At 44.4% G+C, this 27,263-nt stretch overlaps 1 protein-coding gene across 1 annotated transcript; it reads right to left on the bottom strand.

Annotated features, from left to right (window-relative positions):
• Window positions 1–13,710: 13,710 nt before the first annotated feature.
• LOC115074465 (acidic mammalian chitinase-like) lies at window positions 13,711–27,263 on the bottom strand. The gene is given in 12 exon segments (XM_029573933.1): window positions 13,711–14,003; window positions 15,129–15,270; window positions 16,618–16,701; window positions 16,703–16,738; window positions 17,216–17,401; window positions 19,379–19,502; window positions 20,139–20,263; window positions 20,730–20,901; window positions 21,402–21,458; window positions 21,935–22,136; window positions 23,953–23,982; window positions 27,071–27,263. Coding segments are annotated over 12 exon segments (1,470 nt in total). The 5' UTR covers window positions 27,156–27,263; the 3' UTR covers window positions 13,711–13,776.

A 27,263-nucleotide genomic window follows, 5' to 3' on the forward strand; every position in this document is an offset into this window, starting at 1 on the left:
TGTGCATGGTCCCATCGCTAAGACACAGTGCTTTTTTCACAAGCCTCCTGACTGGCAGGAGGTCTCTCCATTGTCCCTTTCAATCACCTTTTCAGGGACTTAAGGAAGCGTACGACAAGGTGGCTCCTGTTACTTATCGATAGGCACTGCCTGGTAATCATTCAGGTCCTTCAGATCTTGAAGAGACAGTGTAGACAATGAGAGGAGAAAATGGGGTCATAAAGAATGTACTGATGTCAAGCTTTCTTAAAAATAGTGTCAACATTTATTTAAACGGAATAAAAAAGCCAAGGATCCTATTGTACTGGGGCTGTGAGGGAAACAGATCACTTCTTTCATTGGCTGGTTTGCACCCTACAAATCCCAATTTCACTAATATCAATGCTAATGTTTTCACATCTGCTTTCAGAAATAGAATTAGAAGGATTGAAAAAGAGCTCGAAATCACCCCTTTAGAAGAGTCGCATGATGCTTTTTCAACAAGTGGCTGTATTGTTCCTTGTAGTAAGTTATCAGCATTCAGCAAGGTCACATTACACAGAGGTGGAACAAGTGAAAGGTCTGTTCTTTACATTTAGATCCATTACCATGCAAGTTTACTCAGAGATCCTATACCAGACCTTCTTCCTCTACTCACGAGCATTATAAGTGCTTGTTTTTCTTTTATTTTTTACTTGTCTTATGTGTAAGTGTACATTATTATGAACATTTTTATGGAAACCTCCTAGTAACATAGAAAACATAGAAAGTGATGGCAGCAAAGGACCCTACGGCCCATCCAGTCTGCCCAGCAAGCTCCCATAGTTATCAGCTACTCAGACCATCAAGGTCAGGACTCTTGTTGGTTACCGTTTGAGTCCAATTTCCTCTCCCCACCCCCCGCTGTTGAAGCAGAGAGCAATGTTGGAGTTGTAATATTATTTATTTATTTAGGATTTTTATATACCGACATTCTCGATACTATCAAATCAGGTCGGTTTCCATTGAACAAAACAGTCGCGGTTAAGGCGTTACATTAAACAGAGTTTCTGAACATAAGAACGTAAATATTAAATATTAAATAGACATCAATAACTCGTCAAATAGCGTTAAAAGATGTAAGATAAATTGAGAGATACAAGTAAGATAAATTGAGATAATAGAAGTGTAGTATCAGGCTTCTTGGTTAAGGGCAGTAACCTCCGCATCAGGCAAGTTACCCCCATGCTCATGAGTTTTCCCAGACTGTACAGTTCAAGGTCTTATTGGTGGTTGTCTGAATCCAATTCCTCTTTCCCCCCTGCTGTTGAAGCAGCGAGCAATGATGGGGTTGCATTAACAGTATGAGGGCTATTTGCCACGGGTGGTATCCACCACACCAGCAAGTTACCCCCAAGCCTTACTTCGTTCCCCTCCCCCTTGCCTTTAGGGATCCACAGTGGTTATCCCATGCCCTTTTGAAATTTTGCACCTTTTTTGCCTTCACCATCTCCTCTGGCAAGGCATTCCAGGCATCCACCTCCCTCCGTGAAGAAATATTTCCTGACATTGCTTCTGAGTCTTCCTCCCCATAGTAGTGTTATACGCAGCTTATAAATGATAAATAATCACAAGGCTCTTTAGTTTATTTCTTGATTAATCACAACTGTTTACCTCATGTAATTCAGAGCGATGTACAATAAGAATAAATGGAAACGTTGTTATTCAAAAAGTGGTGGGAGGACATATTTACAATAAAACAATGGCAGAGTAGATAAAAGAAGAAACCCATATAAAACAAGAAGATTAATGTTCTAATCAGGCTATACTTAGAAAGAGAATAGAACCTTCAGTATTACAATTGGGTAGAGCATACAAAACCCAGGCAGAAGAATACAATTAACAAATTAAAATAATTACCAATAAAACAAATTGTCAGTAAATAAAACATAGAGTAATAAAATTAGAAACCAATAATAATTTAAATACAGCTAAAAATAAGGTTAATCATAGCCTTTTAATATCTTCCTGAATTTGTGGCAGTCTTTCTCCAATCAGAGAGCAGAAAGGAGTTCAATAGACATGGGGCTGCGTGGTTTCCAACCTAATGTCCTTAGGAGAGGGCAGAACCAATAGTTCATGTTGAGTGGAATGAAGCAACCATCCTGGACGATAAATGATTAATTATACCAGCGAGATTGAAAGCTACTTCCCACCATAGAACCATGTAGGTTAACCGGAAGCCAGTGTAGGTCCTTCAAAAGAAGGGTAACATGCTCGTGTTTGGACTTGCTGAAAATACGTTTAACAGCTGTACTTTGTAGTAGTTGGGGGTCTTCTTAATAGAATAGTTGTGAGCCCTTGAAATAATCAGTGGTTAGTAATCAATTCTAGTTAGAAGAAGGGAATGGGCGAGAGTTTTTAAATTAGACATTGCAAGAAATGGTTGAAGCTGAAGAATGAATAAAAGAAAAAAACAGCAGCTTTGCATTAAATGAAGATATTATTAGAGAAAAATAGTGCGGCATCAATTGTGATACTTAGTTTGGTGACAACTTCCTTAATCTGGATCGAGCTACAAGCTAAAACGGGAGCAGGAAACAGATGGGAAGTATTTTTCTTGGCAAACCAGATTGCGTCAAATTTTTCTGGATTACGTTTGGAGGATTTAATCCATTTGGGTACCTTAGATAAACAGTAATTTAGAGTAGAAAGTGCTGCTGAGCCAACCCTCCCCTGAGTTAGGAATTTGGGGTGGCTAAGCAGGAATGAAGGAAGTAGAGAGAGATAGAAAAATTGAGGCAATAAATGGGAGAAAGAGGTAGGTTTGGGAAGAGAGAGAAGAGTGAGTAGGAGATGGGAGAGGAAAGAAGATGTGAAAGAGTGGGAGGTGAGGTTCATAGGTTAGGGGAAGGGGGCTATGGGAGGCAGCAGCAATAGGAGGAAGGGGAGAGAGATGGAGGGGAAGGGAGATGTGGAGGGGGATTGGTAGTTGGAGGGAAGGATGGGAGAGATGAGAGGATTGTGTGGGACGCAGGGATTGGAATGGATATTCAGGGATGCAGTGACTTGGTGATTTGAAGGGAGGTTTCAGTAAGGGGTGTTAGATGGGCTAGGGATGTGAGAGGGGTGGAGAAATGGTGTGAAGAACCAGGAGGGGCTGGGGAAGTTTGAGAGGGAATCTGGGAATGAGCAGAGGGAAGAGATCTTCAGGAGGCTGGGCTTGATGGCCTGACCAGCCTGGCACGTCCTATAATGAGAGGGACAGGTCTGTCAGGGGGCGGTAGAGATAATGGAAATGGGAGAGCTGGGAAGAGGTGAAAGCAGAAATAGGAGCAAAAGAAAGGGGGTGAGTGAGGGAAGGGATGAGAGAGGTAGGTGGATGAGTGGTGGTGAGTACAAACAGGGGAGGCTGAGAAAGGAGGGAATGGGAATGGGAGGACTGGAGGAAGGGGCGGTGAGAGAAGCAAGGAAGAAAGAAATGGAGAAAGAAGAGGAAAGGCACAGATCAGTGTCAGACAGATGTTAGGAGAAAGAAACGACAGGAGGAGAGAGAAAATCTCTGTCTCCAGAGATTCGAAGACCAACACGAGAGACCAGGACCGCCCTGATTACAAAAGAAAAAGCTAGGAAAAATGCATTCATTTTTATTTAGTGAAATGTAATTATGGGTGGATAGAAAGGCAAAGAAGAGAGGAATGGAGAAGAAGATGAAAGGGAAAGAACAATGTCTGAGGCAGATGTAGGGAAGGAAGAAGACAGGAGAGAGAAAAAATGGAAAGTGGAAAGGAGAAGACTCAATCACAAAAATAAAAGCCCCCACAGCAAAGCAGAACATATTTGTAGGGTGTGGAGTGTGTCGTCAGCTTTTATATCTTTGCCTTTTGCTCAGGTCAGGAGGAAATTTTATTACAATCAGGCTCAACTGATGTTACAATGTAAAACAAGAAGACCGTTACAATGTAACCCCATGGGATATCCAAACTGAGCAACTAATAATAAATACAAAGAAATGCATTTCTCTTTCTTATTCTCTGCTGTTGCACTGCGTGCAGAATTGGGGTTCTTGGAGTTTCCATTTCAGGTTCCCTTTTAAATGTATCTTCTGCTTTTTTGGCACTTAAGATGGATTACATTGAAGTACTGTAGGTATTTTTGTCTGCATTTTCCTGTTTTTAATTTATGGTCCCTTATTTTGTATTAGGTAAGGGTCGGTTTGTGTTCTGTGTGTGTCTGGCTTTTTTGTTTTTTCCAGTAGAAGGCGTATTGGTGTTCTAGGGCCTATAGTAATATTTGCAGTGCTGCCACTTCCCAGGTACAGTTGCTGCTGTTTGAATCCTGGAAGTTTGTTATTTTTTGGCAGGTTTTCGATATAGGTTCTGAATGTTTTTTTAAAGGATTTTGTGTTACTTCAAAAAGTTTCTGGCAGTGAAAGATGTTTGTGTAGCTGTTAGTGAAGTGACACATTAGATATTAATGTTTTTTTTGTATGGTGAGTTGGTGTGGGTCTGTCTTTTGGAGAACGTATCCCTTTTGGTACCTTAGCAGGGGTGGCTGGGGGGCATCTCATCCTATCCCATCCCTCAGGCAGCAGATTGTCTTCAGTGGTTCCTGACTGTCGGCACCAGTTACCAATAAAATAAAGCCCTGCTCCTTTCTGAATTGCCTCCCACAGCCTGATATCACCAAAGGCCAGCTCAGTGTCGCATGGGTTAGCATGTCCAAAGAGATATTTTGGGCCTGGTCTTTATTGATGATGGCAGGCTGGGGAGGCAGCTCAGAGGATCGGTAACATGGCACAGGCAAATTTTCTGATGCACCACCAACTTCAACAGTCCCCTCCGCCCCTGTATAGCAGATTTAGAAGAGTCTGAAGACCTGGCTCTATTCCAGACTTTTTAATGCTTGAATAGATTTGTTCTTTAACTGTTATATTTTATTTGTATTTTATATTTTTTATTGTTATATTTAATTATTGTTTTCAAGTTCTCATTTGTTTACTTTATATTTATTTTCATGTATGATTTTAATTATTGCATGTTGCCTTGTTTTACTATTTTTAGCATTGTACATTGCTTTGATTATCCATAAAGAAAGGCAATTTATCAAATGTATATTAAACATTAAACATTACACAGTTCAGATCCTTTGGAAAGATTCCGATAGTGTGCCAGTTACCTAAATAGTACTATGTTGACTGTGTATGATAACATTTCCAGCAAAAGACAAAAGGACAATGGTTGGAGTTACAGTAGTACTGTTTCTGAACATTGCAAATGGGGCCACATTGTATGAGATTACATTTAATGGTGTTTGGCCAATCAGATACCAGATGGCTCTCCCCTAGTTTCCAGTACATGTATAGCTATAAGAAGTAGAACCTACTAAAAAAATATGTGACAAGGACCATTTTAACCTAGCTAACCCAAAATTCACATACACTGAAGGTTAATCCTACCATGTTGGGAGCATTATGGATTAATAACATGAATCTGGTTAGCACAGAAGCATTTTCAAAGCTTGCTGTTTGTCTGGCTAAGTTTGCTGAATATCATTCTCATAATTATTGCTACCAGGTATTTCAGATTTGATGACTGACTTGTGAGATATTTTTTATGTTTTGTAATGTTGGTTGTGGGTTTGTTTTGATTTAATTCACATTGGTTGAAAGAGTGGTGCCGAATAATGGGCAGTGGAGATTCTGAGGTCACCTCTAGTCTTTAATGGAATGTGTGACATAGATTATCCCGTGTCACAGTCCCCTGCTGTTTGAACAACTTTCAATCATTTTGTGTTATCTGCAAATTTCATCATCCCACTCGTCGTTCCCTTTTCCAGATCATTTAGTGAGTTCAAGCAGTACAACAACCATAACCATGTGGAGGAGCTCAATACAATTCATATTTGCAATGCCAAGAACACACTCCCCGAGGTGTTTTGACCAAGCATAGCTGGCGTCCTGCATGGCCTCCTTTAAAGGTCCAGTGGGTCAGAGCCACCAGACAAAATCGCAACAGGCATCCTCACAAAGCAGTCATGCCATACATCACACACACGCTCCTTTCCCCCACTCCCCCACCCCTAGGAGCTGGCGCCTCTTAATAAACTGACGTTGCAAATTCCTACAAAAGATCAAATGTTAACGAACAACAAAGTTTGTCCATTACCCCCCTCTGCAGGTCGCAGCATACGATCATCCTGGTTCCGTGCAGCCAATCAGGTAGTCGGGACCTTTATTTCCAAGATGGGTGATATCCAGTAGCGAGCAGAAGCGTAAGACAAATAGACCAGCAATTTCTGTAATTCTGGTCCGGTGCCGTAGGCTGCCGAAAGAGGCCAAGCGTTCCATTTGCATTGAAGATGCGAGCCGATAATACCAGGCCCGCAGGGTGGGGGCGTGTCCGGCACTATCCAGTCAGCTAGGAACGTGCGACACGCCAGTAACACTACGGTATGGCCAAACTTGTCCAGTGATGACTGATAAACGGGAAGAGCTCCTCGTAATCCGGACATAAGTAGTTTGCCAGTCCAGCTAATGGTAGAGCCTGTGCTTTGAGCAATAACTTCCAGCTCTTTATTCCAAAAGCTTGCTAGGCTAGGGCAGGTAGACAGCTGAGGAGCCAGAGTGCCCCCCTCCTGGTTGCATTTAATACATAGTGGCGAGGCCAACCTCCCGATTTGGTAGCGACGAACATCATCACAGAGAATGTGGTGTAAGATCTTAAATTGCAGTTCCTGGAGGGATAAATCCAGTAGACTCTTAGGCATATACTTAAAACAGGAAAGCAAATAGGCATTATAGATGTCTGTTGCCCATGCCTCCGTCCAATACTGTGCTAGGTGAGCGATATGTCTTACCCAGCTCGCACCAGCCCTTGATGGAGTTCTCTTTTAAAGCAACATCGGAAAGATTGGAGGTAATGACGCGTCTGCAAGTAGGCAAAAAAATGTTTAGGCGGTAGATCGTAGTCCGTCGCCAAGGATGCAAAGTCTCTCACCGTCGGCGAATTGCGGGAATAAAAGTGAAAGATGAACGGTAATCCTTTTTGTAGCCAGGCATCAAAGATGGAATAACTTTCACGTCCTGGAAGAAAATACCATCCAGCGCCCCCTGTGCCCTAATCCGACGCCAAGCCTGCCGGCAGGGCTGAGCCAAGCTACGAGGAATTGTTAAATTGCAGAAGGCTGTATTACTGATCTGTAAAAGATATAATGGAGACCACGGGGAGACCATACTGATAACGAGCCCATCCTCACAGTAAGAGTATTGATCAAGGAGCCACTCCCCACATAACGAAGTTGGCAAGCCACATTATAAAGCCAAATATCCGGCAGGCCCAGTCCTCCTCCCACTTTAGGGTGTGTCAGAAGCGTATATCGCAGCCTAGCTTTCTTCCCTGCCCAAAGACATGAAGACTGCAGCCACTGTACGTCTCTGCCAGTCAGCCAGCAAGGTAACATGTGCAGCTTATATAGCAGCTTGGGCATCAGCACCATCTTGAGGAGGGCACTCCTGCCAAAGAGAGAGAGAGGCAAGGACCGCCACGTTTTGAGTTGGCCATCCAGTGCCACCAGCGCGCACGTAAAAGGAAATCCACCCGACCAGTTTAGCTGTACTCTAGGATCTAGCGCCAGCGCCTCTGACGTTGAAAAGTTGATGGCCAATCCAGCTATTGTTTTGAAAAGATTAAAATTGCAGATAATTGCAGGAATACTATCTTTGGGTTGCCCCACGAACAACAAGATGCCGTCCGCGAACATTGCTAATTTCATCTGATGTCGCCCAACACGGAGACCTTTAAACTCCTCATCCAACCGCAAATTGATAGCCAGAGGCTCCAGCGCCAGAACAAACAGGAGGGGTGAAAGGGGGCATTCCTGATGTACGCCACATTGAATGGGAAAGGGCTCAGATAGGGCCGCGCACTAGGATTGTTATACAGAGCCTGCAACACCATAAATTTGTAAAGCTCAAAATAAATAATCCCATGAGAGGGAGTTGAGGGCCTTCACTGCATCCAGGCTCAGGACTAGAGCCTCGGTCCGCAGGTGAAAATTTAAGAGACCGATCAAGCGTCTCACATTTTACACCTTTCCTCCCCTTTATAAAACCTGTTTGGTCCGCGTGAATTGTGGAAGGCAGTATGGAATTTAATCTGGCTGCAAGAACAGCTGGCAGGATTTATAGATCTCCATTAATAAGGGAGTGGGCCTGTACGAGCCACTTCCTGGGGTCTTTTCCAGGTTTTGGGAGGAGAATTATAGTAGATTGGTTTCCGTGGATTAACAGTAGCACCATGAACTAAGCTATTTAATCCTGTCTCAACACCGGCAACACAGGAACCTTTAAAATCTTGTAAAATTCAGGCCCCAGCCCGTGGGGGTCGGCCGCCTTCCCCGTTTTCAGGCCGTGTATTATCGCATGAATTTCTGTGTCTACTATCGCTTATTTAACAAGACCAGCTGCTCCTCAGTTAGCCGAGGCCATGGAAGATTTTGAAAGAAGTCCTCCCTTGCCGCCGAACTACTGGATTTCCCCCCATAAAGTCTCCTGTAATACTCATGGAATCAGGCCGCGATAGCTGTAGTAGTTACTTTAGAAGCCCCTGTCTTATCTTTTATACTAGTGATGAAAGATTTAGGGCCACGAGCCCTAACTAAGCTGGCTAGTAATTTACTGGGCCGATTGCCATTCTGGTACAGCTGGTATTTGTAGTATCTCATGGATTTGGACGCTCTGGTGGAGGAGCGCCTGCCGTGTTTCACGGATACCCTCCGCCTCCCGTTTGCTAGTCTCTGACGCCGGATTTGGGCATTTTAAATTCTACCGTAGTTTAAGGATTGCGGCATTTCGCTGCTTATTTGGATAGCGACTTAGGAGACAATGTGTCCTCTCATTACTGCTTTTCCCGCTTCCCACAGGACCCCTGGTGTGACGTCAGGACTAGAGTTTGAAAGCAGATATTCCTCCCAACGCTCCGTGATAAAACGAGAAAGCTCTTTGTCTAGGATTAAGCCCCGGGGCATGCGCCATGACAAGGGAGGTTTTGGGGTCTGACCAAGAGTGACAGTGACTGACACCGGGGCATGGTCTGACAAAGCAATTGTGCCTATGGTGGCTGCAGACGTTTTGGGAAACAAGGACTCCGAGATCAAGAAGTAATCTAGTCGGGAATAGGACCCGTGAGGATGGGAGAAAAAAGTGCAATCTTGTTCCCTGGGATGCAGAGCCCGCCAGATACCGAACAAGCGTAATTCATGACACAAAACGTTGAGTCCCATATGAGGCTTAGGAGGTTTACAATCCTCCTGGTTATTTGCTACCATGTTAAAGTCTCCCCCCACCAACAATGCACAATCAGAGAGTTCACCCAAAAGCCCCAATAAGTGTGTGACAAAGTCATGTCCATAAACACTGGGAGCATATTCGTTGCACAAGGCCACTTTTTGCTGGTTACACAGTCCTTGGACAATGACGTAAGGCCCTCTGGGTCAAGCCATAGCTTTTCCGACTGAAAAGATAATTGTTTATGAATTAATATAGCCACCCCACGTCGTCGGGAGGAATATGAAGAGAAGAAGCACTGCCCCACCCACTCTCTCTGCAGTTTGGCATGCTCACCTGCCGACAGGTGAGTTTCCTAGAGGAATCCCCCCTGTGAGCCCATACGTTCAAAGGCCATTAATAACTTCTTCCGTTTGATTCCATCCACATTAAGAGATGTGAATTTTACTGTAGCCAAGGTATTAAGAACCTAAAAAGCTGCCGCAAGGAGGCATTTCGTAGTAGGTGGTATTGTCGTAAATGCCTCGGCTCCCCAGCCTGAGCCTCTGGGATCATATGGAAGCAACATCAGTATTAGCCGTCATGTTTCAGCAAGAACCAATGAAATCTACGCATCTCCTAATGCTCCCACCTTTCCCAATCCTATCCCCAACATCCACTCCCATGCACCCCATTCACAACGTGCGCACCACAGATTCATCCTCTCAAACTTATATTCTTCAGCACTCAGCCCTAGGAGGCGCTCCCCTCCAATATGGGGTGCGCTGACCTGCCCCTCCCACCCTCATAACAACAAAAGGCGCAACCCAGAAGTGCAAACCAGTAGATACCGAAAACAGTGAAAGGACTTGAGATTTCGTCGCCCAGTGTCCCAGGGCCGCCACAAGAGCGCGACGTGCGTGAACGGGAAGCGTCAATCTCCAGAATGAAAGGCTGATCTGTTAGCAAGTCTAGAAAAAGACACCTGCAGGCGCAGCACTACCCAGGCACGTAACGTTTTGAGAAGGCAGGAAGCAGCAACCTTAGCTCAATTCCCATGAGGCAAATAAAGATTCCTTAGTTACACAGTACCGGCTGCGCGCCATGGGTAGGTGGGCAGAGGCCGTTTAATCCCATACTCTGGGCCAGATTTTATAACATGCGCGCGGGCGTAGATTTGTTCGCGCAACCCGGCGCGAACAAATCTACGCCCTATTTTATAACATGCGCGCGCCGGGGGTGCACAATTCTGCAACCTGTGCGCGCTGAGCCAAGCAGCTGCCTCTGTTCTTCCATCCCCCCCCCCCGCACCTTCCCCTCCCTTCCCCTATCTAACCTGCCCCCCAGCCCTAACTAAACCCCCCCCTTGACCTTTATTGAAGAAGTTACGCCTGCCTCCGGGCAGGTGTAACTTGCGCGCGCTTGCTCTCCATCCCCCGGCCCGGTGGCTGTTCTGGAGGCCTCGGTCCCGCCCCCGGAACGCCCCCGGGTCGGTGCCCGCCCATGGCCTCGCCCCAGAACGCCCATTTTTTCAAGCCCCGGGACTAACGCGCGTCCCGGGGCTTGCGGGCGCCGCTAATCCTATGCGAGAGAGGCTCGGCGCACGCAGGGGGAGGTTTTTGGGGGTTGCGCGCGTATCTTACGCGTGCAACCCTTTGAAAATCTGCCCCTCTGTGTCTGTGAAACCATTTCTCTCTGAGGGGCCTCTCCCGGAGCGAGAGCAGCCAGAAAGGTAGAAGCATCTTCAAGGTTATTGAAAAAGGATGTTTTGTTGTCCTGTTGGACGCGTAATTTAGCCGGGTAAAGCAGCCCAAATGAAATGCCTCTGTTATGCAGTTCCGTGCACGTGGGAGCCGTAGCTCGCCGCTGTGAGGCTGCCGCCGCCGAGACGTCGTTGAAAATGTAGGATTCGGCTGCCCTCGTATTGCAACACTGGGCGTTTCCTGCACTCCTGCATCACTTGCACTTTGTGCAGCCAATTGATGATGGACGCCATGACGGGCTGTGGTCTATTGACCCCTTCCCGGACTGGGCCATCCGATGAGGGCGTTCGCAGCGGAGCTGGGAGCCATCCTTCTACAGTTTCTGGCAGCCCCACCAGTTTTACATTGTTTCGGCAATTTCTGTTCTCCTGATCTTCTATCCGATTCATAAGCACAGCCTTCTGCTCCGTTAAGAGCTGCACCTGTCGCTCTGCACTCACAAGTCTGTCGTCCTGGTCGCTGACACGCCGCTCGACTCCGTCCAAACGCTTGGCCTGGCCTTCCAGCGCGCCCTTAATGTCGCCCATCACTGCCTGTAGCTTGATAAGTCGCTCATCGAGTGCGCCGGAGACCCGGGATGAAATCTTCAGACACGGAGGTGAGTTGTCTCGCGCCCTCTGTGCTGGCCGCCATTTTGGTAGCGGGGTCCCTCGCTCACTGCAGGCTCGGAGAGCCGGTGGCGCATCCCGCGCTTCCCCGCCGCCGCCAAGCAATGTCGGAATACGGCGATTTTTGCGCTGGGGTTCCCTGTCACACTCTCAGCAATCTGGGTCAAAATGGAGCGATTCCCCGGCTGGTGGTAAGGGATTTTGGGAGAGGGGAGCACGGAGCTCTTGGGTTAAGCTTCCATGCAGGGTGACGTCATCGATCATTTATAAATATGCTAAAAAGCACAGGACTTGCCACTCCACTAACGAGCTTTCTCCATTTGTAAAAGTGACCACAAAATCCTACCTTCTGTTTCCGGCCTTTTAACCAGTTACCAGTCCACATAGGACACTGCATCCTATCCCATGACATTGAATTTCCTGAGGAATCTCTTGGAGGATTTTGTCAAATGCCTTTCAAAAATCTAAATACACTCTATCAGCTGACCCACCTTTAGCTACATATTTATTTATGATAGGAAAAGCCTTCCCTTTGCTACAAGCAGGTTTACCTATATGGCCAATGCTTTTTTTTTTTTTTTTAAAAGAATAACTTCTACTATTTAGCCCAGCATCGACGTCAGGCTGAATGGTCACCCATGGAGCCCTTTTATAAAACTGGTGTCACATTGACCAGGTATTGTAATAGGTTAAAGATTATTAATAACAGAGTTCTTGCAGGACATGGACACCATCCAGTCTTGGTGATTTGTTACTCTTTAGTTTGTCAGTTTGATCTATTATAATCTTCCACTGTCACATTGCTCACAGTGGGGGGACGTTTAAACATCCTCTTCAGTAAAGACTAAAGCAAAAAATTAATTCAGGTTTTCCACTAATTCCTTCCTCTCCCTGAGCAACCCTTTCATCCCTCGCTCATCTAGTGGTACAACTAACTTTCGCTTTCAGTGTTTTACTGGTTTAAATGGTTTACCCCCTAGTTTATTGTAAACCGGTACGATAAGACCTGGTCTTGAGCATCGGTATATTAAAAGAATTAAAATAAAATAAATAAATAAACTAACTCCTTTATTGACCTTTTGCTTTGAATGTAGTTGAAAACATTTTAATTAGTAGTTTTTGCGTCTTCTAACCTTCTCTCTTGGCCTTTTTACTACTGCTACTACTGTTTTACTACTGCTACTACTGTTTTACATCTATCTTGCCAGTTTTATGTTCTTGTCTATTTTCATCATTTCTTTCCAATTTTTGAATGATGTTTTGGATTTATCTGCCTCTCTCACCTCACTATTGAACCATGCTGGCAGTCATTTCATCTTCCCTTGACCTTTTTCTATGCATGAAATACATTTTATATGGGCTTCCAAGATGATACTTTTAAACAATGTCGATGCCTCATGCAGGACAATGACAGAAAATCATTAGTACCTTTCTCATGAGAGTGCAACTTAATGCTTGTTGATTATTTTAGTAAATAATTCTGTATTCAAGGCGTTTCACCTTCAGTGCTTTCAAATTACCTGTTCAGGTATCCAGTAAGTAAGCAGTGATAACTGGCCTAGGTTTTTCCACAGCCCTGTACAGTGCTGTAGTTATAATCTGGAAAAAAGGACCTTGGTGTGTCTTTTCTGGTCACTGTGAAAATCTATGAACCCAGTGTCCCACTGTCCCTTGCTCTCGTTAGTGTCCTGGACCTTTCTACACTGTGGCTCTGTTCACTAGGGTCTTAAAACAGTAATTGGTTACCGTGTTGTTGGGCAAGTGTTGAACTTTTATCACTTGTCCAAAAGTGGTAGAAACTAGCCTCACTCCCACCCACAGACACTTATCTGAGGAGCTTTCCTAGGTGCAAACTGCTGAAATAAAATCAGTGGACAGGAGAGGATGTAAGTAATGCCCATGATAACCACAATAGCTCAGCTCAGTTATTGTGATATGAATAGAGAAATGGGTGTGTCTAGTCTCAGGATGACTTTTTTAAGAAGGGGGCGATGGGGGTGTCAGTGTGTGCAGTGCCTTATCCAGTCTCCCTATTTTAGAGCAATTTTTATTCTTTGACATTTAGAGATTTCCATCTCAGAACTGCCTACACAGGGGATGAAATTGATGAGCACTCTTTCTTTAATCAATGCTTTTTTATTGACAGTCTGCTTGCTATTCTTGTGGCCCTCGAAGGCTTCTCTTATTGCCAGTTGCAGCAGGAGCAGCTGGGGTCAAAGACGAGTCCACTCTGGCATTGCTGCTGGTAACTCTTTCCATTCACGCAGTTGTAGAATCCGTTCTTGCTGGTAGGATTTGGGTACAGGCCATTTGTTTTGCCAACACAAAACCCACTGTCACCGCCACTGCTAGGCGCAGCCGTGGGAGCTGCCGTATCTGGCGACACCGTTATTGGTGGAGATTTGCAATCTGCAAGTTTTAAAAGAACAGGGGAAATGAGTTATTTTCCATTGCTCACCTCAGCGAATCTTTATAAAGCAGAACTGTCACCTTTTCCCTTCTCCTTCTGAACAAAAGTGATTCCAAGCTAATGGTAAGAGAGATGTGCGCTGGGAAACTCTTCCTTTCCTAAAAATGTTCTATCTGAAGAGTCAACGTGGTAATATTACAGAGGGAAATACTTTTTTATAGCTAAACTCTCTACTCCATCTTTGACGCAGTGCGTTGCGTCTGGTTACGTGCAGATACAATGAAGCACAATCTGCAAGGTTCCTGAAATGGATTATTTTAGATTCAGTTGGAATTAAAGGTTATTTAAAGGATTGGAATGAGTAGCGGTTTTGTCTTGTCACGACTGATATTATTGAGAGACATGTAAAAAAGTAGCGGTTTAAAGCAAACCTGGGAAAGTGTTTGGAGTAGCAATTACCTTGGTTCACATTGGTGATATAATGGAAGTTAATGAATATCTATGACTTTTTAAAGTGTAGGAATTAGACTTCAAGTCCTGAGAGACACAACCGGCTACAGGATATTGTTAGTCCCTGAGGAAGCCTGATCATTTAGGCGAAACAAGGAGATCCTTTGTTGGACAAATAGTATTACATGTGCGATATTGCTATACTGATTATAATCAATTGGACAAATAAGAGAAGGGTTTGGATAGACATAAAAATAGTATTACATGTTTGATGTTGTTATACTGATTATAATCAATTGTAATTAATTAACCAGTGAACATTATTTGTGTATGTAGATGTTTTTATATGAAGTGTGATTGATGAATGAGTGTGTGAGTTTAGATTTTAAATGTCTAGATAGGGAAAACACCTTGTGATTTCTAATAAAAATTTTTGATAATTTGAATATATGTGTGATCTCTCTGGGTATGTGATATTGCTATCTGAAGAGTCAGCAAGGGAGCATTTAGGGCTGTCGTGCTCACGTAACACAAATGCAAGATCCAAAAACCCAAGAGAAAATATTCAGCAAGAAGACCTGGTGCAGTTTGGTTTGCATAGAAATGACTATTGATAAGATGCAAATCTAGGCCCTGGTCAGTTGTGTTTTCATAGACGCTGGCAGATTACGTACTAGGGGAGGAAATTCCCAATGTCGACTTCAATGTATTCATGAGAGGGTATTTGCCTTCGCCACAAAATGTGCCACTGAAATCATCCAGAGGAATAGCCCAAACCATGGCACCGCCAAAATTGTTCTTCATTAGCCACTCAGCCTGCGGAAGACAAGTATGACCTCGTTTAATGAGAAATTAAATTGTGCATTACAGACAGCAGCAAGAGAGAAGCAAGCAGATACTGTACAGCTTCAACCCTGGCAACACGTGCTCCTCATTCCCATGTGCTTTACAGCCTCCTCCTCATCCTTCCGACATCGTACAGGATTCTCTTTCTCTCCTGACCATCATCCTCTGTACTGTTACTACACAGCCCCGCGTTTCAGCACAGGATTCTGAAGAAATGACAGGAGGGGAGCCACAAGAACACCAGACTCCATCTACCGGACACCATGTTAGTCGTAAATATCATGTGGAGGAGAGGAGGTCAGGGCCTGCAGGGGCTGGGGAAAGGGCAATAAAACAGCCTCCTCCCTCCAGCAGATCTTAATGGTAGGATCCCGTCCCAGAAGTGGCGAGATCTCCAAGTCCACGGATTCTTTGTTAAACTCAGCTACGAGCCCTGAGCACAGAAAATACTTTCTTGAATTACTTTTAAATCTGCAGTTAGCGTCATGGAGGGTCCACCTAGTCCTGCTGCTATTTGACAGGGTCAGGAACCCTCCCACCCCACTCTGTCCTCTGCCCTCCGAGCCGAAGAGCCCTTAAGGCAGAAACGATGACACCCAGTGCCCAGAACGGGTGCGCAGAAGCTGCGGCGCGTTGTGCATGGAAGCCAATAGCGGGGCTGAGGTACCAGGAAAGAGAAAATAGGAAAAAATCCCCAGGTGCTTGTGATTGAAACCTCTGGTACGATAGAGGCCGATGGCAACGGAGGAAGAGAAAAGCACATTATAAATAAGCAGACGAGTTTAAAACCCATCATGGCCCTCTCTTCAAAAACGGAGCCTTCTGGGTCCTTTCATTCGTAGGGTTTTAGGTGGATCCTGAAATGCAGAGTTCTGGCAGATAATTCTGTAATGGAGCAATATCCAGGATCAGGAGCAGGCAAACCTTTGCTTTCTCATTTCATTTGTGTTTGTTTGAAATGAAATAAACAGAAAAGCACAACCCCCCCCCCCCAAAAAAAAAAACTCTAAAGAAAACTAAGGGAGAATATCCTCCTCCCAAAACAAATCTCAGCACCACCAAAATGTAAAAATGGAGCCTCCCCAGCCCATCCTGAAACCACCGAGACCCCCAGGAAGGATTAAGAGGCGTCCAGGACAAGGGGAGGGTTTTGCTGGTGATGGTTTTTGATTCATTTTCTTCTGAAATCACCCAAGAGAAAAGAGGCTGCTTGTGGCATTTTTCACGTGCACACGAGTTCAAGCCTTCCAGGATGAAGTGAAATGTGTGAGTCCTTGGGGAAGAGGGCGATGGCCTGGTAACGAGAAGAAAGACTACCTTGACCTGGAAGCTGTTGGGGTTATCGTAGCCTACCCACTCACTTCCCTTGTAGGCGTAGGGCACTTCCTGAGGACTGTTCCACACCACCGAGGCCCACCCCCTTCAGGAAGGTGCAGATCTGGGGAGAAGAGCTCAGGAATGAAAGGGCTGCCAGCTCGGGCAGAGAGGAAACTGCATTCAGTCACATCCAAACTCATTTCTGCCTGCTTCCTCTTTTCTACAAACTAGGATTTTATCACGATTCTGCTTGCATAGGATAAGGTTCAAAGTTCTTGTTTTGCTTTAAGGAATCACAATTAAATGAGACCGCAATTGTTTCCATTATGGATATTATGGTATTGGACTTCCATGCATAATCCCCAAGTTCTGAAAATGACTGGGGGGGGCAGAGCCTGGGGTACTTTTCCATCCGGGGCAAGGCAAGCATTTATGCTCATACTTTTGCTTTTCCTAAATCTGCACGTAAATGTTACCTGCAGAAGGTTCCCGTGGCTCTGTAACTTTGCATGAACCTCCCCTTCCCCCAGAATATGCGATGCCTTAGAGAAGAAATGGGCACATTTGGACCAAAGTCCACTCATTTTTTTTTTTTTACCTCAAAATAGGCCATGAATCCAGCTTCTTGGGTGTAGGGTGCCGAGGGGCCTTGTCCAGTGGTCGGAGCACCCAGGCTTGTGTTTGAGGGGTTGGTGAGTGTGAACGATCGGCCGTAGGCTGGAAATCCCACCATAAGCTTCTCAGCTGCGGCACCATTGTCCTTCCAGTAGTTCATGGCATAGTCCTAGAAGTTCAGCAGGAAAGGGATTTCATAGCCAGCCAGTGCTCTCACTTTTATTAAATAACATGGTTCTGCTTGGGTTGGGCAAGTGTTTGTTAGGTGAGGCATTGGCGTTTTCTCCAGTCCTGCTGTTTAAGGCTTTCGCACATGTATTAAGTAAATTACAAAACAGAGAACAAAAAAACTCATCTGAGCAGCAAAAGGTCTGCTGTGGCCTTTGTTATTCTGGCTAAAAAATGCCATTGAGCAAAGTAAGAATTAGGATAACGCTCTGGAGTTCACAGAATCATCACCACACACCGTCTGTCTTTCTGTTAAAATAGCTTGAAAAGTCCAAAGTATTTTCTATCATACTCAGTTTGCCTGCCTGCTACTGTCTTAGTGGTAAATCCAGAGGCCTGTGCACTAAAATGCTTGCTGAAATGCCACTTAACAGGCAATCTACTCAATGTTATCATATACCTGTAAAACAAAATTATATTCATGGTGTGCATGGGAAGCCAAAAAGCTATATCCTCTCTGTGTTGCTCGCTCCTGTGTCCTAAAATGTCTGCACGAGCTAAACGGAGCATGCACTGGGCTCAGCCCCCTGCTACAAACTTGTATGCAAGTAATGAGGAGAAAGAGGAAGAGCACCTGGACCTGAAGAGAGGAGGGTAAAAGGAAGACTTCCAGAGGGGGAAAACCAAACCAGAAGCAGGTTGCCTCAGGAGGTTTTGCCAAGGAGGGAGAAGAATGAGTGAGAGGGGCCTCAGCCAGCTCCATACATAGAGGACACAGCAGCAATGTCTTTGGCCCAGATTAATGGACAGCAATGCCAACTACTGTGTGCGTTCGGGCACAAATACCATCCCCATGTGCCCCATCACCCCAAAGCTCTTCCAGGAGTGGCCACCTGAGAGCCCCAGCCAGAGACAGACAGGCTGCAGCGTGACGAGCATCCCTCTCGTTCCCAGTGCCACTCAATGCTTTTTATAAGGCCTTTCGGCTGAGCTGCTGTGGACTTGCCTTGCAGACTGTTTGTAGCATCGGGGAGAACAACGCTTCAGCACAATCATGTGGGGATTGACTCACAACACTGGGCCTTATACACTGTGCAGTATTCACGTTTGGAAAACAGTTACCATCAGTGAAACTTGGTGTACAAATACATTTTTCTGGACTAAATAAATGTGGGATTTCTGTGGTTGTCTTGTCGTCTCTTGCTCTGTTGCTTCCTTAGTACCCCTCCCTGTCCTCTACTGTCACAACTCCCATAACATCTCCACTAAAAGCCTCATCTCCTGCATCCAGTAGCTCCGAGGGCATCGGCCCTTGGAAATAATTAACATCTAGTCCCGACTATAGTGCGAGTATGCTAAGTAGCGCCTGGAGGAGAGCAAACCTTTCTATGTAGCTTTTACCTGCTAGCATCTCATTTGCACGTGTTGTACATGCTAATTTCAGTTTTTCACACTAGCAGGGCCTTATGGCACAGCACACTATTGTCTGTACACACTTAAAGCATTTAATGTATTTTATGCTAAGCGTTCATCAGGCTCCATTCATTGGAATACCTTCCCTTTTAATTTAAAAACAGAGAAAAATTATCTTAAATTCAGGAAGCTTCTGAAAGCCTGGTTGATTTACAAATCTTTAAGTAAATTAGGTTCAATTGCTTTTAGCTGCGTGAAAGGATACCTTTTGGGCCAAATTTTATGAGATACTGTGTACTTTGAAAACTCTGTATTTTCTCTTGCTTTTATATTACTGATTATCAATGTGTTTTTGTTGTTTTAAAATTATTGTATGATGTTTTATTTTTATTATAGATCACTTTTTGTTTAGAAAATTGGTACATTTATACAAATTACCATTATGTTGTATTTTTTAGTCAACAGAAATATTTTTTTTCAATTGTTTGTTAACTAGATGTTGTAATTATGTTGTAAACTGCCTGCAGAACTCATGTAGAGCAAATCTCTAGTGGGTGTTACTCACTACATTGAAGTAAATATAATCCCCCTGATCAGCAGGGCCCTGGAAGAGAGGGCTGTCCTCGCCTGTGAATCCCTCCCAGGAACCACGCAGGTCATAAGTCATAACGTTGATGAGGTCAAGATACCTTGAGGGGAGAAACAATAGAAAACATCATTTTATGTCTCCAGATTTTGTTTAAATTACATTTCAGAGGAATAAGACAAGCAGGGGCGTATAGGCAATATAAAAGAGTCCGAGACATTGGAAGAAATGCAAAGTGATCTCAGCTCACTGTTACTGTCCCAGGACTTTTATTCCAGGTATAGAATAAAGTAATTAATGTTTGTGTTGCTCTTTAGTTCTGTGTCGGCTGGCTGTCATGTTTCACATTGCTGTGATTCACCCAGAGGAAACCCTGCCGACTTGGCAACATAAGAAATGGCTATTGGTGGACCGGCCCAGTGCCTCAGGGACACTGAAAGTGTGCAACGTCCATGCACGGTTTGATTGCCAGGTCGGCAAGGGATGCTGTGGAGATTGCATTCACAGCCCCTGTGGGGAGGATTCCTGCTGTCTGGATTTAGAGCCGTTCTAGAGGGTTCTGGAAGGATTTCTGGTGCATGGCTCCTGGCCTCAGGACCAGGAACTGTGAGGGGGAGTCGATTACCAGCTCAGGGCACTGTCCTGACTGAGCTGGAAGGAGACATGAGGAACTAGCGGCCGATGTTTCCTGCAGCTCCTGTCACATGAATCTCTGATGCTATTCGCAGCTCAAACTCACTTGGACAGCTGGGGGATCTGATAGCCATTTTCGATGGTGGATTTGCCAGCAGAGACAGCAGCAGAGATCAATAACCTTGGCTGGTTACTCTGGCTAGCTTCCTGTACAAAAGCTTCATACATTTCCTAGAAGACACAAGATATTTGTGCTTTTAAAATGTTATACTGGCAGGAGAGTAAAGTTAAGTGAGCACAATGCAGGAAAATAAGTGCAAGCAAATGACTGGCTTCTCCTTCCCTGCAGTGGGTGACGTTTGCTTGTGCACATGAGGAGGCAGGAGCAGCATGAGTGGCGTGGTACCACCCAACTTCCACGGACGTGTCCCTGCCGCACAGCAGTACTGTCCCGAGACAGCCACATGGGCGGCCCGGGCTCATGTCCGTGGCACAGTGGCCTGCCCAGGCCCCATTGGGACAGGACAGCAAAGCAGGGAGATGCAGCGAGGAGACAAATACTCCACTACAGCCAGAGATATGGACCCTTTGGGATCTGATGCCCAGGCCCTTTACATATTTCATGAAATGTTATCTGGGGTTGAAACAATCCTTTCTGGATGGGCGGATGCACAAGTTATTGGACTCTTCTGTGTACCTGCAGGAGGATGCTGAAGAGCTGCTGGGTTTCAGGAGGGCTTCCTCTGTCAGAATCCCCAGGATACTCCCAGTCGATATCCAGCCCATCAAAGCCGTACTGCCGCAGGAATTTGATGACTGAATTGATAAAGGTCTGGCGATTCTGAGAGCTGGAAACCATGTTGTTAAATCTGAAAAAGAAAACATATGGAGGCATTATATGATGGTATCCCAGCTACACAGTGAGAGAAAATGTTTCTCAGTTATTCTGTTATTTTTCAGGACTATGGCTAGCAAAATCCATATAGCCCCGCATGGTTTGGTAGCCATAGACAAGTTCTTGGAGAGGACGTCCATAAACTGTTATAAGCCAGTACTTATCCCTGGGATAAGCAGCAAGGAATCTATTTACCCCTTGGGACCCTGCCAGGTACTTGTGTCCTGGATTGGCCACTGTTGGAAACAGGATACTGGGCTTGATGGACCCTTGGTCTGACCCAGTATGGCGAGTCTTATGTTCTTAAGATACCGTGTAACCTGCAACTCTACAACACAGTTTGATAGACTTGGACAGGAGTAATTCTCTCAGTGGAATTGAAAGTCATTTTTCACATTTGATATCCATTCTGGAAGAAGGTGAGAAGCAGCATAAAAATATTTAAACAATGTTTCACGACTGTGTGCATCTTACCCCGAGGTGCCGAAATTCCAGCCGCCCACAGACAGAAGGGTTTTCAGATCACTATTACTGTAAAAACATGGATCAAGAGGATATCAGGACAGGGGCAGTAAAAGCACAATATCTTTCCAAAAATCATACAAAAAGCATAACACGTACAAGTGTTCACACCTGTACAACAGTTGGATATGTCCTGTGCTCTGAATTATTGAGCTGTAAATTCCCAAATTGATGTTGGACTACGCAAGTTATTGCTCTTTGGAAGACTTGAAAAATTGTAGGAGAAGTAGGAACTGAGCTTTTATGGATCGTTACTGCTTTGCTGTGAAATCTAATCCCAGTTCTCCTGCAACCTCACATCTGTCTCCATTGAACTGTGTCCTGGGTGGTTGCCCCCTGCTCTTAGCACTGAAACTGGTACTTTCTTGTATTCTGCCAGCAGACTAGACGGGTAGAAACACGGGAGCCCCTTGAGAGCACTAGACACTGCTGGACACTGAAGAACGTGTAAGTCAGCGGGGAGGCGAGACAGGCTTGGAACTCACTATTGCTTCAGGGCATTGAAGGAGCCGTAGAGCGTCGCATCGTTCCATTCAAAGGTGGCGATCTGGTTATTGGTCATGGTGGCAAAGGCATAGATGAGGTGAGTACACAGGCAGGGGTCCACATTATCGGGCATGAACCGTGCTATTCCGGGGTAGTACTGCGCCCAGTTGGTGAAGTAGCATACCAGCTTGAAAGAAGAGCCTGACAGTCACATGAAAAGAAACCCAGAGAAAGTAAATGGTTTGCTGTTGCTACAGATTGCGTCATTCAGATACCTCCTCCAGCTGCGAGAAACAGATGTTTTCAGCCATTGCTCAATCATTTTCAGGCTGATACAGTACAGTTTGGAAGCGCGTTTGGACGCACGTTTTCAACGCGCTAGCCTTACACCTTATTCAGTAAGGGGTAATAGTGCATCGAAAACGCGTGTCCAACCCCCCCCGAGACTAATAGCGCCCGCAACATGCAAATGCATGTTGATGGCCCTATTAGTTATTCCCGCACGATACAGTAAGTAAAATGTGCAGCCAAGCCGCACATTTTACTTTCAGAAATTAGCGCCTACCCAAAGGTCGGCGTTAATTTCTGCCGGCGCCGGGAAAGTGCACAGAAGAGCAGTAAAAACTGCTTTTTTGTGCACCCTCCGACTTAATATTATGGTGATATTAAGTCGGAGAACCCAAAAGTTAAAAAAAGTTAAAAAGTAAAAAAAAAAAAAAAAGTAAAATCAGCCCGCGGCTCTCGGGTTGAAAACCGGACGCTCAATTTTGCCGGCGTCCGGTTTCCAAACCCGTGGCTGTCAGTGGGCTCGAGAACCGACGCCGGCAAAATTGAGCATTGGCTGTCAAACCCGCTGACAGCCGCCGCTCCTGTCCAAAAGGAGGCGCTAGGGACGCGCTAGTGTCCCTAGCGCCTCTTTTTACCGCGGGCCCTAATTTTAATATTTAGTCTTACTGTATCGCACGCACAGGACACTGCCTGTATGTGCGCCGGGAGAGCGGGCGCTCGCCACTTTCCTGCGAACTTTACTGTATCGGCCTGAGAGTGAGTAAAATTCGCTATCTCATATTTAGTGAACAAGGTCTTGTAAGCCACCCTGTTCTTACTGAGTGCACTGCTCCAAATGTTTCGGGTATTTACCCAACCTGCCGACATAGTGTGCATGTAAACCTAGCTTGCTCCAAGCGCCTACATAAAGTAAGTTCCTAGAAAAATTGACATTGACAGCAATCTTGGGAGTAAGACTTAAAATCTGAAACTCCCTACAATCCCCTTCCTCCCCTTTGCTAATGAGATTTCCAGGTTTGTAAAAATAAAAAGAATGCCTCAAGGGAAACCAGAAATGGTGAGGATCGTCCATGTGAAATCTGTGACGGTAACTTTTAAACAGCCGCGCGGGTGCACATGTAGGCGCCTACGCCAGCTTGCATCAACGGTCGAGGCCATTTTCTAACATGCGTGTATATATGCAGGCATGGCTATAGGCTGTGTGCACGCACATACATATGTGCACAGTGTTATATGGACATGCATATGTACGCGGAAATGCCGCCTCTGCCACGCAAGTGGGGGGATTTTAGTAGACGTGCGTGCTGATGCAATTACCAGTTTGCCCAGTTTGCCCAGGTAAAGGATCGGACTTCCTAACCCCCCTAGTTAAGAGCCTCCCTTTTACTCTGCTAGCTCTGACCCTTAAATCCCCACTAACCTCTTTAGTTTTTTTGTTTCAGGATTACACGCCATCCATAGCAGAAATAAAGTGACGCCGCAGAGGACCCTGGCACACGCTTGTGCACTTAAATACACACAGATTTCATTGAGAAATCTAGGAACGCCCATGCACTGCCCAGATCACGCCCACACCCTGCCCCTCGTTTGCTAAATATTTTCTGTGCCCACCCATGTGCTTTTTAAAATCCATGTGGCGCACACTGGCCCGACTTTGGCGTTTGTAGGGCTTTTAAAATTCATCCTTTATGTATAATAAAATCATGCAGTGAGCACATGCAATACTTACCCTGCTGTACGTGCAGCAAAAGGACTAAACCTTTAGAAGAAAGAGAACAGAGACAATGAAAAAATTCTTTGTGACTCCATTCATTTCTGCATCTCGGTATTGTGACTGTCTACAGACTCTCACGTACCTAAACCTGCAGAATGTGAGAATGAGCATGTGCAAATTACTTAGCAATGTTGCATTTCTCTATCTCAGTATTATGTCTACAGACTCTCATGTACACGTACCTGCAGAATTGTTGCATTTCTCTATCAGTATTATGAATGTCTACAGACTCTCATGTACACGTACCTGCAGAATTGTTGCATTTCTCTATCAGTATTATGAATGTCTAGACTCTCATGTACACGTACCTGCAGAATTGTTGCATTTCTCTATCAGTATTATGAATGTCTAGACTCTCATGTACACGTACCTGCAGAATTGTTGCATTTCTCTATCAGTATTATGAATGTCTATAGACTCTCATGTACACGTACCTGCAGAATTGTTGCATTTCTCTATCAGTATTATGAATGTCTACAGACTCTCATGTACACGTACCTGCAGAACTGTTGCATTTCTCTATCAGGATTATGAATGTCTAGACTCTCATGTACACATACCTGCAGAATTGTTGCATTTCTCTATCAGTATTATGAATGTCTATAGACTCTCATGTACACGTACCTGCAGAATTGTTGCATTTCTCTATCAGTATTATGAATGTCTACAGACTCTCATGTACACGTACCTGCAGAATTGTTGCATTTCTCTATCAGTATTATGAATGTCTAGACTCTCATGTACATGTACCTGCAGAATTGCAGAATTGTTGCATTTCTCTATCAGTATTATGAATGTCTACAGACTCTCATGTACACGTACCTGCAGAATTGTTGCATTTCTCTATCAGTATTATGAATGTCTAGACTCTCATGTACACGTACCTGCAGAATTGCAGAATTGTTGCATTTCTCTATCAGTATTATGAATGTCTAGACTCTGCACGTGCAGATTACTCAGCATTGTTGCATTTCTCTATCACTATTATGAATGTCTATAGACTCTCATGTACACGTACCTGCAGAATTGTTGCATTTCTCTATCAGTATTATGAATGTCTAGACTCTCATGTACACGTACCTGCAGAATTGCAGAATTGTTGCATTTCTCTATCAGTATTATGAATGTCTAGACTCTGCACGTGCAGATTACTCAGCATTGTTGCATTTCTCTATCACTATTATGAATGTCTATAGACTCTCATGTACACGTACCTGCAGAATTGTTGCATTTCTCTATCAGTATTATGAATGTCTAGACTCTCATGTACATGTACCTGCAGAATTGTTGCATTTCTCTATCAGTATTATGAATGTCTACAGACTCTCATGTACACGTACCTGCAGAATTGTTGCATTTCTCTATCAGTATTATGAATGTCTAGACTCTCATGTACACGTACCTGCAGAATTGTTGCATTTCTCTATCAGTATTATGTCTACAGACTCTCATGTACACGTACCTACAGAATTGTTGCATTTCTCTATCAGTATTATGAATGTCTATAGACTCTCATGTACACGTACCTGCAGAATTGTTGCATTTCTCTATCAGTATTATGAATGTCTATAGACTCTCATGTACACGTACCTGCAGAATTGTTGCATTTCTCTATCAGTATTATGAATGTCTACAGACTCTCATGTACACGTACCTGCAGAATTGTTGCATTTCTCTATCAGTATTATGAATGTCTATAGACTCTCATGTACACGTACCTGCAGAATTGTTGCATTTCTCTATCAGTATTATGAATGTCTACAGACTCTCATGTACACGTACCTGCAGAATTGTTGCATTTCTCTATCAGTATTATGAATGTCTATAGACTCTCATGTACACGTACCTGCAGAATTGTTGCATTTCTCTATCAGTATTATGAATGTCTATAGACTCTCATGTACACGTACCTGCAGAATTGTTGCATTTCTCTATCAGTATTATGAATGTCTAGACTCTCCACGTGCAGATTACTCAGCATTGTTGCATTTTACTTTAGACTTTAATGTTGCTAATTATTGCATCATGAGTCTGAGTCACTAAGAAACACAGAATGGGACAACACACAGGCCCCCTGGTTTGTGATAGTTATTTCGATGTAAATATTTAATTATGAAACCTTTTTTTTCCTGTTGTTATTTGTATTCAGTATCTAATCACCCTCTTCTCCCCATGCCTGCACATCTGCATCTCAACTTGCGATTCATCCTGAAATACGCTGCTCGCCTCCAGGAGCAGCTGAATACATTTACTATTAGCATCTCATTCCACCAGAACCCGTGAAACCATGGCAGCGGTGTGTGTAACTATTTCTTTATTTGATAGTCTGCTTTTTAGCAGGCAGATTACAACAGGATTAAAAGATTAGCAGACACTGGGCCTAGTGCGAGGAGTCCGGTGGCGGGAGTTGGTGATCTTTGGTCTCAGTAGGTTGTGGGAGCTTGTGAAGGAGCAGCACAGAAGAGGCTGTTATGGATGAGCTTTGTCCTTCTTTAGATGTCCATTCAAAGGCACGAATGGAAGCACTAGAACTGCCCTAGAGAACGGACGACATCGCCGCCTTCTTTCTTCCCTCACGATTCCTTTCTTTTTAGATTTATTTTGTTCTCAGATCTCTCTTCCGTTTTTTTTCTCTTTCCCCTTTCCTTGATTTTATTTTTCTGCAATGATTGCTCTCTTTATGTGAATAAAATCTCTAAGTTACACGGAGGTTGCCATGCCACATCACATCAAAGCTGAATAAGTAATAAATGTTCTTTCTCAGCATGCACTGGGTTCCTGATGGCTTTCTGATACCTTTGTGCTCGGGTGTAATATTGCATAAAAAGAAAGTAAAAAAAAGTGATATACATATATCTAAAATCTTGTAATCCATGCCCCCTTGCAGTCAGAGCATTGTACAGCGCAGCACAACCTCCCTGCTCAGTACTGGAAGAGCTCTGACAGATGTGGAGCTACGGTGCATTATAAAAACAGAAGATGCTGGAGCTTGCTACCATATCTATTATTCTATTTCTAAGGCTATGAAAGAGGAAGGCACTGCCTGCATGCTCAGATTTTACCATCGTCTTACCTGCAAGGAACAGTAGCTTGCCCATTCTGCAACCTCGGTACTGTGCATCTGCAGCAGGCATCGGGCTTTTATAGTCTCCTGCCATGCAGTGTGTGACTGAGCCATTCAAAAATACCTTTTGTTTAACTGCAAGTGGACATAATTCACAGAACGATATTTAAATGATTCCTTTTGTTCCCTTTCAATGGTATCT

The sequence above is a fragment of the Rhinatrema bivittatum genome, chromosome 12, assembly GCF_901001135.1.
Source record: "Rhinatrema bivittatum chromosome 12, aRhiBiv1.1, whole genome shotgun sequence".
NCBI lineage: Eukaryota > Metazoa > Chordata > Amphibia > Gymnophiona > Rhinatrematidae > Rhinatrema > Rhinatrema bivittatum.